At 45.8% G+C, this 18,398-nt stretch overlaps 1 protein-coding gene across 1 annotated transcript in view; it reads right to left on the bottom strand.

The window, feature by feature from the left end:
• The window catches only part of LOC121048457, a 98,811-nt gene that overhangs the window by 26,734 nt on the left and 53,679 nt on the right, over nucleotides 1–18,398 (bottom strand). The window contains exons 4-6 of the mRNA XM_042294286.1: nucleotides 14,474–14,681; nucleotides 13,088–13,227; nucleotides 9,887–10,124 (exon numbers count right to left, since the gene is read on the bottom strand). Coding sequence (XP_042150220.1) covers nucleotides 9,887–10,124; nucleotides 13,088–13,227; nucleotides 14,474–14,681 — 586 coding nt within the window. The remainder of the gene's footprint in view (nucleotides 1–9,886; nucleotides 10,125–13,087; nucleotides 13,228–14,473; nucleotides 14,682–18,398) is intronic.

Genomic DNA, 18,398 nt, shown 5'->3' with positions numbered 1-18,398 from the left:
GCAAACAAGTGAACTCACCATATTCACACCGAACAGTAAGCTGTACCAAGAAACATCTGAACAGCTTCGTTGAGTGCGCGGAGGAAGTGGGGTATTCAATTCCCCTTTCGTACGGGAAAATGTAGATAGGGGAGACTGGACGATGCCTTAAAGACAGGCTCCCTGAACAGAAAAACCATAGCACCAGAACTAACTCTGGCCACCTGGGCATACACTGCCTTGATTGTGGGTTCGAGGTTCACCTGCCATCCTGTACAGTTTTAGGTAGGCACAGTAATCAATTAACGAGAAAAATTATTGAAGCCAGACACATCGTCAGGAATTATGAAAACTGTGTCAGTACACCCTCTTTGAACCTGAAAGAAGAAGAAAAAAAATGCTAGGCGTCTATACTCCGTTTCACCTTACGTTGTACCGCAGAGAAGTCTAGAAGCGCGAGCTCATAGCGTTGGGAGCTGCTCTTGACGCACAAGAGCTTGTGCCTCCGAGATGTGCCCTAAAGCAAGGAGCTCGCTCTTGTAGCCTATCCTGCGGTACATCATAAGGTGAAACAGAGTATAGGAGACTGGTGCGCGTGATTCGAGAAATTCGGTAGTTCCAGACGTAGAAGAAGACAAAGTATATAAAAACGAGTTGTTATACCCTATTCACACGACCAGCATAAAGGTACCTTTAACATAGGTCCCTTTCCAATCGGCGAATCAACCCGCACTGATGGATCGCGAGCTGATTCGCCGCTGTCCATAAAGGTTATTTAGCTAAAGGTACCTTTATGATCGTGTGAATGGGGTATTAGTCAGCGCCGTTCGCTTAAATTTTTCCTTTCTTTTTGTGTGTAAGGAGTGAGTGTACGGTGTCAGTGTACGTTTGCGGTGTGCGCTATAGTGTGTGTTAATATGAGTAACCAACTCGTCCAAGCTGCTAAGTTAACAATTTAAGAAAATAGTCTCGTGTGAATAAGCACTCTGGCGAAATTCATGTGAGTTTTTTTTTTAAAATCTTTTATTACATTGGCTGTTTCCTTTTTTCTGGTAAAAAACATGAATGAAGCCTTGAAAGCACGGTCTTAGGTATGTCACTTGATGCCCCGAGTGAATGAGACGCATCTTGTTGTTAAGATAGAATGAATGATGACACAAACATCCTAGGTGTTTGCCGTTTCGAGAGTCATTGATTTCGTATCAAGCCATTCTTGTACCTCACCGTCAGTTCCATTTGTCCGCATTAACCATTTGCAGAGATAGCGTCGACGGCCTACTGCCTCGACAATCGTCATTGAGAAATCATAGCTGAGCTTCGCTGCAAGCTTCATGTGCCCACCAAAGAAATTGTCAAGCTATCATAAAGGATCGATACTATGGTTCAATCAACCTCGTTCCGGTCCAGTCCTGACCATCTTGTATGCAGTTGTAATTAAATCGATGAAATGCTTCTGCATTTATACAACAGTATTTCGATTGCTCAAAAAACGTAAACAAAAACAAAAGGCCAGCGGCTTAGTGCGATGACAGAAATTAACGGCTAAGCTCTAAGCAATAATGTTCGCCTCTGCAATAGTAACACGGCACAGATTACCCTCGTCGAGTAAATTATTGGTAGTCTGGATATTTAGACAGTAATGGGTGGCTCATCTCAAAGTTAGATATTTTACCAGTGAGGTATGACTAATAACGTGGGGACTTTAAAGAGAACCACGGAGTAATGATTACACGAGTGTAGCTAGACTGCATTGTAGATGATGACGCAAATGATTGAAAGCGGCTATCCACAGCACCACACACTTACCTCAAAGACCTTTCGACAACGCCAGAGAACCGGTATGCGTACAGTGCAGGTATTGCATAGTGTACTATGCAAGGATCCAAAATGGCGACACGGATATGAATGAATTTGAGCACCACGGCGCAAGGCTTGGGAGTTTCGGTACTCTGCGAAAGGTTTCAGTAACTCTAGGTACTACAAAACATGACCTACTGTAATGGGCTGTGCTACAAAAGATGGCATCACTCTAAACAGAGGGACGTCGATGCACACTGGCATTGTCAGACGCTGCATGTTGGAGGCGGAGCGAAGATGTGCGCTTGTTTCGCCGGTGTGTGTGGATAGTAAAATCTCGGTAATCAGGAAGCGTCTTTACATAGCGACCTGTCACTGGGAATTTGGATCGGCTCACCGAGAATAAAGAGTTCAAAGAAGAACTGCTGATTCCATGAATCAAAAGGACGACCATACGGTAGCTTGGCGCACTTTCCCAGGATCAAGGAACTTTAGTCATAGCGTCTTATTTGCATGGGAGCGCGTTCAAATGAACCGCGATACCAAGCCACACGCTCGAGCCAGCAACTGACAGCATCGCAAACTGAGTGTAAAACGCGGACAAAGCATAGTAGAAGTAGGCAACTGCAATACCACCTAGAAGAAAAGACCTGCGCATCGTCAGACTATCCCCGCCCCGCCCCAAGCGACAAGCACGCTGGCATGTCCATGACTTGGGGTGCCAAAGGGGGGGGGGGGGGGGGGGGGTTAAAAATACCTGTGTACATTATTCGTGGCGAGGTGACGAGAAGTTGTATTTTTGGCCTGGTGGAATTTTTTCACAACCCAAAGTAAGGATACTTTAACTTCTCCTGTTCCTCATCCTCGCCGTTCTCCTCTTACCAGTAACTACAAAAAAAAAGGAAAAAAAAAAAAAAAAAGGTTGATATGTATATATATATATATATTTTTTTTTTTCGAAGTTGCAGTAAAGCTTACAGAGTGGTGGAGGAAGCACAAATGAGCTTATGTAAGCGTCGCTCTGCGCCGAATTTTGTCGGCAAATATTCTCAGGCGCTTTTATTTGCTATTTTTGCTTTTCAGAGTTGATCCGTTCTTTTTTTTTTTTTTTTGTACTTATCTGCTCGAAGGTGGGTGGCACAATGTTGTCGCGTTTTTATGCGCAACGGATCACGTAAAGACGTTGGGATATGCCAAGGACCAAGAAGTATGCTGCGCGGGTAGTTACAGGTGCTGACGTCAACAGTCTTCTAAAACCACTGCTCCTACATCGTACCAAAGACACGGTCTGCATACATGATGACTGTCTGTAGGCGCGCCTCAAGCATGTTGGAATCATGTTTGCCTCATGTATGCTTTCGAACATGTCTGCAGGCAGTGTTTGTATGATCCATGTGACCTTCATACAAGAAAGACGTCGAACAGGGTCTGCGGGCTGTGTTTTGTTTGATTATAAGCAGTATGACCACGGATTTCGAAGGGTCACGAAACGGGGTCGGGTTGGAATGTTCGTGGCTCGGAGCGGCACTGATGCAGAAGCTTCTTTGATCACGGTGAAATCGCCAGGATAAAAAGGGACCGTTTTTTTCAGTCTTGCTTTCGCGAAGCTCGATGACGTAATTGCGGGATCGAAACCACTCTCCTGACGACTGTCGAGCGCAGCTCGTAGATTCGACGCGAGAACAGCGTGAGCATTTGACTGCGGCTCGTAAGAGTCAGTGCCTCGGCGGATGCTCGTGTAGTGGATCGTGTCCAACCACTGCGGTGATGAGAAGAGCCGAACTCTTAGTGATGTCTGGAGCTCGGCGCGCGTTTTCTACTTTGTCGACTTCAGCGCGTGGCTATGATTAATGTTGGCGCCATAGGATAGGCACCAGGCCACGTCGCCGCTTGTTCTGGCTCCGAGTTTAGGTGGTGAACGATGCTCATAATTCTCGAACTTATTTGCCGACAGCCATTGCTTAGAAAGAAAAACTGAGGTAAGTTTATGCAGTTATTAACGTTAAGGAGTGGTTCTAAGTAGTATTTAGCGAGAGTAAAATAATCGCTTCATGGCTGCTTTAAAGGAAATCGAAAGCAAACCTCACTTTGTACGTGCATTTTTTACTACTTTTTTTAGTAACCTTTGAAACAGCCAAGGCTAGCGCGTACATCACGCATACCAACGCTGCCAGCATTCTCCTTGATGCTCGGATAATTTAGAAAAAAAAAGGCCTATTTAACGAGAGCTTTTAGGTCCATCCCTCCTTTTGTTTATTGTTTAGTGGGAAAGCGTTTCAAACTTTAAACCCGAGCGATATATTAAACTACGACTAGGCTGGGTACACGCACCGACAGACACACTCCGGAAGACACAAGCCAAAATGTACGCGGTATGGCTATCGATCAGATTTTTAAAAATATGAGACGCGCGACGCTTTAGTGAATTAAAAAATAAAAGGAATATGGCGACCTCGTTATCAAAGTGATGTTAACCGCGGCCGCTCTTCGCCTTCATTTTGTCCCCGCGTCACCGTACGTTCGGTGCCGTCTACTACACTCCGTTCGCCATTAAAAGCTGAATGTGGGGTGGAAGCCAGGCGCACGCCGGACCAATCAGCCCCCTCCCTTTCATCTGGCAACCTCTCTCTCTCTGGGCGTATATATGTGGCGGGAGCGCGATCACGTGGTGAAAGTTAGGCGTATGATTGGTCCGACGGGACCGTAGCCTCCACCGCGCTCGTGGCTTAACGGTGAAAGAAAGTATGGAAAGTTGGGTCGCGTAGGACCGCGGTTCATGAATATTGTCCAGCACGTGATTAGAATGTGGGCGGTTCGTGGCCACGCCCCAAATTGAGGCCACACATTTTTCGCTTCCCTGAGCCTGCGTGCGAATGAAACTCATTCGCGGCAATTTTCAGGAAGCCAACGAAAAAAAAAAAAAAAAGTCAAGCTACTTTTTTATTATATATATAAACATAATTAAACTACAACTACCTTCGATGTGACGAGGCATCAAATTAGGCCGAATAATGAGGGAGTCGCTTTGAAAGAAAGTCCGCTGCTGCGTTGTTTGTTTAAAAAGAAAACTTCAGGTTGGGCAAGATAGATAGATTTTTCACGAACGCTCTTGACTGCCTCATCGGGGTTGGGACTTTTGTGTTAAGCGAGAACGGCACTGTAACTACATTCATTGAAAGGGACACTGAAAGGAATATAACAATTTTGAAGTTTTATTTGATTAGTGAAATATGCGCCAGGGCGTACCCCAGACAATGTTGACCATGTTTTAAGTCGAACTGAGGCTCGCCTGCCATTCAAGTAACTTAAACCGTTGCAATAATAATTAGGAATGTTGCGAGCCCACTCAGGTTCAAGATTGACTAGGTTTAGATTTTTGTTTTCAAACTTTTAACCACAAAAGTTTGACAATTAGTATGCGCGCGTGAAAACATTTAAAACGAGCTCACTCTACTTGGCAGAGGAAAAGTGCAATATTTGTCGGATAACTTGTTTAATTGTTTCAAATGAATAAACTGACTAAAGCATTACCAATACACATGTTTCACTTTATAGAATGTAAGCATGCGTAATAAATGTAAAAAAAAGTGAATAAAGTAACCTACTTTAAAAAGTTATGTTTGTTTTCCAAAATTCGAAATTTCGGTTTAGATAGTCGGGCAAGAACTTCGTGGAATTTTAACTAAAAATGTGAAGATTCTTTGAAGCACTCAATCCAGTTTCAAGGCAAGTTCGCGACATCCCTGATGATAATAACACCCTTGGCGATACCCGGAGTCTGTGGGAGAAATGGATTTGGCGTGACGCACAACCGTGACGTCATTTGCGGCTCGTCTGAAGCCCGGAAGAGGCGACCGTCGCTCTATCGATTTCTTGTTGTTGATTGTGAGTTTTTGAAGAACATTGTACTTAAAAGTTCTGCAACAATGAAAGGGTATATTCCGAGTAAGAAATAAATGTTCTATGAAACGGAAATAAAAGAACATAATTAAAAGCGATCCTTTTGATAGTCTTTCGCTAGTAGCTCCCCGTGTTTTCTTACTAAAGGTTAATTAGACGCTAGATGTTTAGGCAGCGTTTGTTTAGTTAGTTTGCCAGAGTATGGCGACGATGTTAGTGAATTAACTAGACGATACTTGTTTAGATTGCTTTAGTTCAGTCTGCCGGAGTATGTGGTCACGGTTGCACGTTGGCAATAAAATATTTATGACCGTTAGTCTGGGGCGGTTTACTGATCTCTGCGGGCTTCTCAACCGGCGGATAAAATAGCCGCAACAGAGGTCTTCTTTCCTACATAGCCCGCTACGCAGGGACAAGAAACAAGGGGTTCCTAGTTTTTCAGCCAGATGACCGCCGTGATTGTGTGGTCGCTTCGAATATTAAAGTCCGATTCCGCGGGCAGAGAGAGGAAGAAGAGGCTTCAAACGAAAGTGAAAGGAACCAGCTTCGTGTATTTTTAGAAGTGCCGTGTACAGCTCATGTCTAAGGAAGGTCGTGTTAAGCGAGAATTCAAGAAAACGACAGACAGGCGAGGCTTGCTCCTATTGAGTGGAATCGGTTAGAGAGCTATACAGTGATATCTCGTCAATATAAACGCATATCTTCTAAAGAAAAAAAAATATGCGGGTTGTTTATAATAACAAAACGAAGATGCATGAATTTATCAAGGTGTTCCCCAGCCCATAATTTTCATATAGCGGTGTATTTTTATTAACGATTTCCTCCATAGAAATCTTTTTTTCCGGCTATTTCACTCGCCGGTTCAGATACCGGCATTGGTCAGCAAAACCGGCCCAGAGTCAGATTGGTGATTGTCGCGGAATTGTGATGCTCATCCAGACTGAAACGGGGGGGGGGGGGGGGGGGGGGGGGGGAGTTTGAACCCAATATATCCGAGCTCTGCAGCGCTAGCATTCGTTCCCCAAGCTCCGAGCTACGGTGCTTTAACGGCACTCGGCGACCAATACGCCAAAATAAAGGCATTTCTCTTTGGCCGATCCTCCCGGGCTGCGATGCGAAAGAACGAAGCGTAAAGTTGAAGACGAACAAACACGGCACTGGAACCAACTCCTCCGCATTTGTTTTAATAATGTATATGTACAGCGGCAAACAGCGGCAGCACTTCCAATGCCGCGAGAGACAGGGACGAAACCGAAGGAGTCCTCATCACCTCCAGGGCGCGAACAGTTTTTGAAACAACAAGCAGGCTTCACTTTTCCGCGGTCTTGTCTCAAACGAAGGAGTCCAGAGCACGGTAAGGACACAGCAATCACGTTGTTGCCCGGAAGTGACGTGGAGGGAGAGTTGTAGAAATCTCCTTACGTTAGCTTTTTTTTTACAGTTTTAATGATGTTTGAGCAGGCTGAGTGCATCTGCATGCTCTATCGAAGCTTGAAGCAAGAAGAAAAGAGCGTTGCTATTACTTGTAGGTACGATGATGGGTGGCTTTTTTCTTTTCTGTTTGTTTTGTTGGTTGTACACATTTGGAGCCGATCATTTTCACAAAGTTTTACTTCAACGTTTTTTTTTTGTTTTTTTTTTTTTGCGACGGAGGGAGAAGCATCCAACAATACAGGCGACACCCACGGGGAAGTGTTAAGCACAAGTGTTAAAGGCGTGCCTGTGGTCCTCCGAAACGAGACTTAGGGTCTAGCTTCGAACAGAATCATCCTTAAATTTTCAGTACAGGCAATGAAAGTAAGGGTAGTTGATCTTTGCTGTTTTATTGTCTAAATTTTACTTTTTGTTTTAATTCGTCATGAGATGTGCGGACATCACCAATTTGAAAATAGACACTAAATTTTGCAGACGTGGAGAAAAAGGATAACACACATACACCTTAGGCGTTTCGTTCGATATTACGTATGGGAAAAAGCTGCATCACGATGCTGGGAATTTTGTAAAGAAAATATATCTAGTTTTATATGATCTGGCTGAGTTAGAACGATTTTCTCTGTATTGAATTCGCGACATAATAATAAATTGCGTTTGCTTACTCATATCTACTAACAATTGATTGAGTAAAAGTTTGTAGAGTCATGGTAGCCCGATGTATGAGAGTGCCTCAATCATGTAACGCTAGAAAGCATATTGACTCTAATTATTCGCGCTTTGACAAGTCTAGTACAAGCATAGGTCAACTCTTCAGCACTGCTTCGTTCTCTCAAAGCGACAAGGCGGTAGTTAGGTACACTGTTTAACTCAGTTTGCGCGAACACGGCATTTGCAAGGTCACTGACGAGCATTCAATTTTATTGTCTAAATGTGTGCCCGGAATGAGAACTTTTTTTGCTTTACTTGTGTTTCTTTGTGACTTACTTTCAATTTTAAAAGAAAAAAAGCAAGCAAAATTGATAATCGCGTGTTCGGGCCAACTATGTCTCACACTGTACATTCACGCGGCCCCGACACACAGCTGGGTCGCTCAAGGATTGCCGTCGCATTTACAAGTCTTATTTGTTTTCGCAAAAGCAGATTTTCGTCATCTCCACCTTTCGCGAAGGTTCGATGGAGAGACTCAAGGAAAAGTGCGTCCTCGACTTCAGGCATCAGATGTCGATATTGGACTAAGAAGCCGTGAAACGTGGCTTTTGAAGAATATAAAACTATACAAATTTTGATTTGACCAATTTTGAGTTATATCTACTTCGTCATTGAAAATATAAGTACAATAAGATGCAGGAAAAAACAACAACAACCAATGTTTCGAATAACATTTGACGCCATAATATACCTAATTTCAAAATCAACACCGGTACTCGCGACAATCTAGAGATGTTAAAACAGATTGTGCTGTTTTGTGTACAAAAAGAAAAAAAAAAGTTTACATGCCAAGAACCAGGGAAGGCAAACGGATGTACATTGGCAACAATTCAACCTAACCAACTGATTTAAAACCACTTAGTTTAACATAGCATACCTTTCTGTTTTGAGCAGTCACTAATATTCTCTTCTTGCTGCAGTTTCTCAAAAAGTTTAAACGTTTTCTACAAGACACAAAAGCCAATTTTCACGGCAAGCACGCCAAAAGACAGATACCACCGTTGTTGTCACACTTTCTCTTTCCATTGTGTGAAGTTCTGGAACGTCCGTTGCGTTCAGTCGCGTGTTTCCTCGTTACAGGTGCTGACCACGTCACATCGCACTTCCCGCGCCACACCCGCCACTTGAGCGCGGGGAGTGGTATCTTCACGCAAGGTCTTTCTTCCCTTCAAGTTTCTCTCACATTTTAGAAATACGTCGAGCTTGAGATGCGATGAACGTTGGAGGCACAGATCTTTCTTGCCGTCTACTTTCGGAGTTCCGGTTGTTTCGTGGCTTTATTTACTCGGCTGTGCCTTGTCGCTGCTTTTGGACTCGCGCCGGAGGTTCAGCCTGGCCTTCCCGAAGCCGGACTAGTGAAAGGCGATGACGACGAGAACAACTTCGAAGATCCACCGCCATTGAAGGAGACGGGAGACGCCCTGGTTGTGCACTGCGTGGTACACACAAAAAAAAAAAAAAAGAAAAGCTTTGTTAGGGTTTGACCAAGTGGCAAGTAATTAGGTCTAAAAATTGTTACTGAATCACGTCTGCGGAGCACAGATAATGTTCCTCTAAAAAAGAAGTGGTTTGGGACAAGAGAGTTTTGTAATGATTATAAATTCATAATCCATAGTGTAATATCTAGAGCCCAGCAGGCCTGTGTTGGTCTATTTTGTAACTAATAAATTGCGCGCCTTATACATAAAGAGAAGAAAGTGGCCCCAAATAAAAGGGCGTTATTATATTCGGGGACAAATTTTTGTGACGTTTTAAAACAAAGGAGATATGCGCGTTCACAGTTTTCAGTGGCGCCGAAGCACGCGACCTCGTACCTTTGACTGCATAGTTACAGAGGGTTGCCCCCGGAGAATGGTACGGTCTTGAGCTCTTAAGTATACTCACAGAACGTCTTGGGACATTTAGAACACTTTGAACATAACTTCGTACACCCGTGCTTCATCAGGCGTGCTTTGCTTGCCGAAGTAGCTAGCACGCGCCGCTGTCCCAGTTTTAGCTCACAAATGCTTCTAATATTTTTTTTTTTTGTTTTGAAAACAACGGAATGTTTTTGTGTTGGGGTGCTCACGTGAGCTGGCGTCGTCAGCCGCGACGTGGAAGCCGGAAGAGCGCTGGTGCGCGCCCTGCACCACCTCTTCGGAGCTGAGCTGCACCACCCGGGTCTGCGTGGCGGTGCACTTGAGCCGGAGGCCGTCGCTGTCGCTGAAGTGGCGCGCCTCGACCCGGAACCGGAGCCCCAGCACCACGGCCTTGGTGCCGTCCGGGTACTCGACGTTGGAGAACCGCACCACGTCCGCTTTCTGCGCCTGCAAAACGGGGCACCGCGAACGTGGACACTCGCACCAGAACCACGCTGTACATCGCGTCACACCTGCGGTTACACACTACAGCATGCATTTTGCACTAGGGAGTTTGTTTTTCTCGACAAAAAACAAAACAAGTAGGAACTATTAATACGATACGATGACGTCACGTGCAAGCCATGTAAGTTACTGGCAGAATGAGGAGGGGAGAGAGGGTCTATCGAATTCCCGGCCTTCGGCAAGCACTCAAGACTTGTGCCGTGCTTTCTTTGCGCGAGAAAACTCGAAGCTCACGGCGAGACGCCGATACAATAGGGAATTTTAGGGAACCGTTTCTGCTCGTCCGATACGGTACGATGGGCTGTCCGGTACAAACTCCGCATATGAGGGACTTCTGCGGTAGCGCATGCGCAGTTTGTACCGGAGAGCCTATCGTACCGAATCGGATGTGCAGAAACGGTTCCCTAAAACTCTCTAATAGGGAATTTTAGGGAACCGTTTTTGCAAGTCCGATACAGTACGATGGGCCATCCGGTGCGAACTGCGCATGCTCTGCCGCAGAAGACCATCACATGCGCAGTTTGTACCGGACGGCCCATCGTACCGTATCGGACGTGCAAAAACGGTTCCCTACAATTCCCTATTATCGAAGTATCGATAGGGTACGGTACCCAGAACCCGTCTTCGGTTACAGTTTTTACCGTACGATCTCGCCCGTGCATCAAACGTACTTGGGCAGCTTGGTGCCGACGCGGCACCAAGCTGCATCGCAGGAGCCGACCTGTCGTGCTCTTGGATGTCGCGATGCTAGCGGCTGGGTGAAAAAATGCCGGCAAAAAATGTGAGCAGACGCGAGGGTCGATGTCGTCGCGGCTTCCCACCATCGATTACCGACTCACTGTCCGCAGAGCGACCTACAACGGAACAAGCGTCTGCTGCGGCGACCTCAGCTACTGTGACACCGCAAGAATTGCGGCTGGCAAGGGCGTGATGCTTTCATGACGTCATCCAGCAGAAATCGAGTACCATTTTCGAAAACATGGTGGGACACCAGTCGGAAACGCGCTTTGGGCACCATAGCAGGAAGCTCGCTCGCTGGAAACGGGACACCTGAAGGACCTCACGGCCGTTTTAAAGCGACAGTTTTAAGGAGCTCGTGTCGCGAAAAAGTTGGCGTCGGTGTCGGACGGGAAAATCCTGATTGGTCGATAGGTTCATGACGCCATAGCCACATCACCTCGCGCGAGAATTTCAAACAACCCACAACGTTCGTGTGGAACATGACGTCACGTGTGGAATGAGAGTGATTAAAACGTGACGTGTAACGCGAATAAAGGTCGCCGCATGCCTCACACTATTTCACTTTTAAAAAATAACTAATTCACTTACAAAAAAAATCTAAAAAAAAGCTGAAAAAGTTTAGGCGGAGGGGGAATTCGAACTAACGACCCTCGGGTTGCGAGCCATACACGCTACCCACTAAGCTTTTTTTTTTTTTTTTTTTTTCGCTACCCACTAAGCCACGCAGAGACTTTTTGTTTCAGACGTTTATTAACAGCATGTTTAAAACAACTGTAATTTACATTATTCTATGCAAGTAATGCGTTACACTATATACAGGTGGAGCGCATCATTTCCGTTTGATTATATACAAGTAATGCGGTACATTATATACATGCAACACAGACGCTTGCACGGGTTGGGAACGAGCGAAATTTATATTTAGCTACCGCGTTCCACTCTAAGAGGCGAAGCTTCAGCGTCCTGTAATTTTGACTCGCCTTTCTGATTTTGATTGACTCAACTTCGCGTGTTTCATCCTACCAGTGACTATGAAAGCCAAGACCTACCATTATATTACGGTTGGTGGGTCTCTGACCTTCCCTAAGCGGAACGTACGCTGAAGTGCCACGAGAGTACGCGGCAAAGTGGCAGTCGCGTGTGTCTTGGCGTCGCTGTGTATGATAGCATAGCGCCCGTCGTGAAACGCTCTGAAGACGCGCTCACGGCGACGCGGAGGTGAGCTAGGCGCAGCTGCGTGGATTCGCTAGTAACGTCGTTGGAGAAGGAAGGGTGCAGGCCCTACGCTTTAAGGTGGTACTGCCCACGCAAGAACGCACCCGTACGCGCACATAGAAACAAACGTACGCGCACTAAAAGCAGGGTGACTTCACCTCAGGAACACCACTAGTGCGGCAGAGCACGCTTTACAGGAAGTTCCGTAGGTTCGTACGAGGCTCGTTGGTGAGGTTGTGAAAGCGTTTAGATAACTTTTCGCGGCGCATTAGGGAACGGCGAACTGTAGACTACTCACACTTCACTCGAAGATTGTTCCGGCGGTAAGAAAGGTTTAAATTGAACGTGGGTGGCTCAACCAAAAGTTCGAGGCCGCTCTACAGTATCTAGAGATTCTAAGTTTGACCCACCCCGGCCCTTTTCGACCTGTACGGCCATCGTATTGGCGTGCGTTCCTGCAACCTCTGCTGCGTGATGCATGTTGGAGACTCCAATTTATCAGCTGGACTGCATTGCGCAATGTGCTCACCCACAGAGAAGATAGAATTCGTCACATTTAGATGACTTTCTAGCGCCCCTCACTTTAAACATTCACATATCACGCCTATTTTTTCTTCAAAAGTAATCGTTCGTATTTGGCAGAAAACATTTAATGGCTACTTGATACCCCAATTTATAGAAGGCGCATGCTTTCATTCATTTACGGGCCAACGCCAAAGTGGCTTTCTCGTAGAGAGGTATACCTGTATCCCCATTTTATGGCTTTATTATTGGTTTAACGACGATAGAACACGCTCAGAAACATGACGAACACCCCAAGATTGCGCTTTTGTACGCTGATTAATTGGTTTCATTGGCTCGTAGATTCGGATGCGTCCGGACTTAAGGTAAAACAATGTACAGCAAAGTCTTGAGTGCAGAAGAAGAAGCGGAATGTAGGTGCCACATACCTCGTGATCATTGACGAACCAGCGAAGTTCCACGGGATTTTCTTTTAAGAGAACGGAAGTGCAGTTGACATCAACGTTGTCACCGACCTCGTAGCGGGACTTCTCGCTCAGTATCCTTGGACTGTTGGATTCTTGAAGGGCTGCGCATCAATGTGGAATATTGGAACGGTGAGAAAACAAAATAAATATTTAGTTATGTTGAAGCTGTGGGAAAAACGTATACGACATATACATATATATACGAGGCAAAAAAAAAAAGAGGTTTAATTACAGTCGTCGTTTTAAAAAATTTGAACTACAGCAGTCGGCTCGCTAAAAAACTAAGATATCCCCCGTCAGTTTTGTGTCCTTCATTACTGTTGGGCCCGTAAGGTTTGCTCCATTTTAACGTTTGAAAGATATATTCCCAGAGGTGTCCAAAAAGTCGAAAAAGCTATTCCTCATTAATAAGATGCGCATACTTTAACTTGCATCTAACCTTACAACTGGATCCTTCAAGCAGTTTCCCCCGAATATTTCGGGACTTCCGCCGACGGCTGCTAGCAGCTATAGCAAATTTTGTTTTTGTGCTAACGTATACAGCTTTGATTTTTTAACTCTTGTTTGAGTAAAAAATTAGGATGTCAGCTCTAAAGCATATAAATGCTTCCTTTTGCAAGTAACCAGCATCAACGTGCATGACGACGAAACACTTTTTTTACACATGACGACGAAGCAGGTGTTTCCCCAGGAATTGAAATTAGGGGGGCGGGGTGTCTAAATTTTTAGGGGAGGGGGGGGGGGGGGTTTAGGGGAGGGCATTGAGAATAGAGGTGTTGTTGCGAATTAATGGTGTGCTTTCCAAAGAAACAATGAGGCGGTGTACACCTTCCCCCCCCCCACCCCCCCCCCCCCCCCCCCCCCCCCCCCTCCCCCTTGGGGTGTGTAGGGAAATCACTTCGACGAAAGACTTTTTTTGCACAACAACAATGGTGTCGTCTAGATCAATCCGCTGCTGCTGTGTGGCGCGCCCGAAGACGACGAGCGCCGTGACGGTGCACTTTTGGCGCTGCCGTCCGCGCTCGAACTCCGTGTGAAATGGAGCGTACAAACTTAAATCCGCAGGTCGCCCCGCTCGCGTGTCGTAGAAAAGACTCACGGCGTTCGCCTCAGACACGATGACACGACAATCTGCGGTCCCCGCGTCAAGCGTGTTCGAAGCACGCCCACTACATCATGCACGTGAATGTTTCAAACACGTCTGAAGATAGTTATTTTGCACGACTGATGTGACAGGGAAGAAGCGCGCCTTCAGACAGTGTCTGCATATGGTTGTCTTCTTATTGTACGACGTATCGGCGGCGTGACCGCGGTTTTTAGTGAAAGGCAAGCTGGTGGCGCGTATACCCCTTCCACTGGGCGGTCCTTTGTCGCCGATGACGAGCTCCTCGCTGCTCCTCGAATGGGCCTGGGTCACGGACGAGGTGCACTTGAAGCGTATGCTGCCCCGGGCCACGTGGTCGGGCCGCACGTCGAAGTGCAGCGTCACCGACGTACTCTGCAGTCCGTTCTCGTGCCGGGTGGTGCCGGCCCGTGTTTCGTACTTTGGAGGAACCTGAACCAGTGGAGGTAATGTAAAAAAAAAAAGTTAAGAAAAAGAGGTTAGGTATGGCGCAGACCTGAACCGTGCCTAACTTCACTTTTTTTTTTACTTTTCACCTAAAATTTTTATATTAAAACCACAGTCTAACTTTATTTTGTAAATTTATATATTTATGACCACCCCGTGCATTTTTACGACCCGCAAATATAATAATTTGGTAAGAGTCCTCACTTTGAACTTCAAACACCCAAACATAATGCAACATTTTTTTTTGCAGATTCTGTTAGTACATATAATTAAGCTCAAATTAGAAGCTTTTAAAAGAAATCGAAGAGGGCCTTCTTTTTTATTTCCAAAATAATGCTTATTTCGTAAATACGGATGATTTGAGAGTATTTGAGAGTATTTAGTGTTTGAGCGTTTCTCGTAAATTTGACCCACTAACACGGACACAATCTTCAGCGCAAACAGTAACAAAATGTAAGGAAACACGGTGGCAAAGATTGAAAATTTTAGCATAGATGCGAAGAAAAAAATATTAAGCAATGTTGCTTTATGTGCCGTTTTTGCGATTTCTTTAATTATTTTGTTGCCAACTAACACCGTTAATGCGCCGTGGTAAATAAATTGGGTCAATTCTTCCTATACGTAACTTGTCAGTAAATATTTCTCGACCCGTAGCCACAGCAGGTAGTTTGGAGGGGCCCAAAACACCAACTTTGCGCAATCAGCAGAAAAAGATTCGAATTGAAAAAAAAAAAAAAAACATTCCTAGAATTTATTGAAAAAAAGACGATTTTGTTTTGCTCTTTATTGAGTCAACAAATTATACTTTTTTCATCAAAATTAAAAATAGTCACCGAACATTGTCGGCTGAAGTTATCTGAAAGCCCAGGGAATCTTTGCTTTATAACAGGACAGTTGAAACTAGACTACCAATAAAGTGAGACATAGCACGACAGACGAAGTGAAGCTAAAATAAGAGAAATAAACATGTAGAAGTCCCTCTGTAACGTGGAAACGTCACTGAACTCGAGTTTGGTTTATTAAAGTGCATTAAAGGGATACTGAAACAAGAAATTTAGTGTCCATAATAAGTGGCGCACGTTCTTTCCACGAGCCAGCAGCCGCCGGTGTGCGCGAGCACACGCAACGAAAATGACGTCATAGTCCTCCATTCACGTGAAAGAGGACAGTGAAATGCATGGGCTTCGGACCAAAGGAAAATAAAGTCCAGCTTTTCATCTCTACAAGTGAAATCTACGTGCTTGTTAGACCAATTAATCGTTTACCTTTAGGCCAGACACCACTGTGTAGATCAAAAACTTGTCTTTATTCTCCTTTGTCCCGAAGCCCATACATTTCACTGTCATCTTAACCGCGAATGAAGGTCTTCGACGTCATTTTTGTTCCAGCGCACACCGGCGGCTGCTGGCTCGTGGAAAGAACGTGTGCCACTTATTATGGACCCTAAATTCCTTGTTTCAGTATCCCTTTAAACTCCATTGCATTTCTGCGTCAAAATCACTTACATACGAACAAAAAGTACATTCTATTTTTTTTTTCTTATCGATGGATGATCACCGAATTGAAATTGAATATTTACTTTGATTTCATACACGTCATGAATGGTTGGCACGTAGCCCTCTTTTTTGTCGTTTCAGTTGTAAAAATTTTTGTTTTTATGGAAAAACGTTTCAGCAGATGCCATGCGCCCCTACTTCTTTATCTTAGAATATGAAGTACTGTCATATTCGAACACGATAGTATTGATCGATGTGAAGGAAATTTTATTGTAAAATAAAAGGCCGAAAACAGTTCTCGAGCAGAAAATGAGCAGGGTAATGTTTTTTTTTTTATGCTACACTTCTTGTTGTTCTTTTTTTTTTTTTGTGATTTTGAGGGAAACTGCATAACAAAACTGACCCTCGCCGAAGTTACCGTAATCTGAAAAAATGATTACTGCTGTGTTTGTCGCGTCAGTGCCTGCGCGCTTTCTACACACGAGCGTTGCAGCCTGTAGCGCCACCACGCCAAGGGTCTTTTTCATCGAAGCTTCTTCCGTCACGGCCGGTCGTCCTTGCTCGTTTCTCCTCCCTGGGGCTTACCCGGACATTGCCTTATGTCTAGCGTTTAGGCGTAGATATGACAGCACAGTGTCGGCACCAAGTAACAACGATTTCTTATACCGTTGGAGACAATCATATTGTCTAAATTAATCTTGGGCCCTTCTCTGAGACGTGCCAGATTCCCTTGCTTTGTTGGGCAGTTAAACAAAGTTTGATATAGTTTGTTTAGAATATTATGCTTCTAGAGTTAATATATGAGCGACTATAGTTTAGCTTTTGCATATCGTCTCGATTAGTTGTCAGTTTAATTCCTTAGAACTAAAATGCATTTTAGAACAAGGATCCAATACTCTCCCCGGATCCAGTGCTTTATCTAACAATCTTAAATTTCCGAAAATTCTCCATGGGGTCTTCATATCAAGATAGAAAAAGGTAGGTTACGAAAATATTTTAAGGTAGGACATCATCGAGCGAAAAGAAAAGTGACAAATTTCGACCCGCGGCATTAGTACTGCCCTGTCAGCAAAACAGCGGCTGTTGCAACGCGCCGAATAGGAGCTCCCTGCCGTGCGAAGTTCGTCGATTGTTCGCCGCATCTTCTCTGCATAAACTTAAGCCCCAAGACTTCCCCGACTCTGTCATGCTTCCAGTCGCACGCGATGCAACCTCGATCCAACGACACCGTGGTCTCGAATGCCGTCAACGATGACGCATTGCGGGGCGGCATCATTCGGCCACAGCTTGTGCATACACGGGGGCCGCGGTGCCGTGTCGGCGGCGCCTCGCGCTCCGTACAAGAGCGGCGGAAGAGCCGTCACCGGACTAAGCCCCTCTCTCGGGAGGACGCCGACGTTGTCGACGCTGTCCATTAGCAGGGGCTGGCGTGTGCCGCGCGCCGTCGGACCACGCCCAGCGCCGCGGGCCGCTCTCGTGAACCGCACCTGCCGACGGCTTAGCCCTGTCGCTCGTAACTCAAGGTAGCTAGCGCGCGCAGGAACGCAGAAGAAGACGCGAGGGCCACACACGCTCGAAAAACGGACGGCTTCTACGGAGCGGCCGGCCGGCTGGCACGGACGACGATCTAGTGTGCCCTAATTAGAGAGTGTTTACAACCGCTTCTGGAATGGGGGGGTCACGTGGTTTACGGGCCGAGTTTGCAACACGAGCTGCGAGGTGGTGACGAAAGCGGCGATTGTCCGCAAGTGCAACACCTAGTGCTGAATCGTCTGCGTCAGCTAAAAAAGCAAGCGCGAGGCACGGATGGGAGGCGAGTGCCGGGTCTGAATTCGACCGAGAATCGTGTTCGGAATAAATCGAAGACGAATATCGGCCTGGACGCTGGCGCATCTCTCTTATCGTGCCCTCGCACGTTTTGCCTCTTTGGGTGACGTCCAGGATAACTACGGCCTTATGTTCGAAGAGGTGTTTGGCAAGCGTTGGCAAGCTTCTCCCAGCATCTCCGATCGCTTTCCTCCTCGCCACGCGACAACGCGACGCGTGCGCATTCGCGTCCGCCATTAAACTGCTATCCGCTCTCCGTGGTTCGATGTTGCTCCCTCTCTTCAATCTAGGCTCTTTACGAAGAACTAGGTCGAAACTTTTTCGCGTCCCATCTTGACGAGACGGTGCCCACGTCGAAGTCGGCTGTCTTGGAGAGATT

This window comes from Ixodes scapularis, unplaced genomic scaffold (genome assembly GCF_016920785.2).
Source record: "Ixodes scapularis isolate PalLabHiFi unplaced genomic scaffold, ASM1692078v2 PGA_scaffold5__190_contigs__length_132052651, whole genome shotgun sequence".
Taxonomy (NCBI): Eukaryota; Metazoa; Arthropoda; class Arachnida; order Ixodida; family Ixodidae; genus Ixodes; species Ixodes scapularis.
The sequence above is the reverse complement of the archived record's forward strand: the minus strand, read 5'-3'. Positions and strand labels throughout refer to the sequence as shown.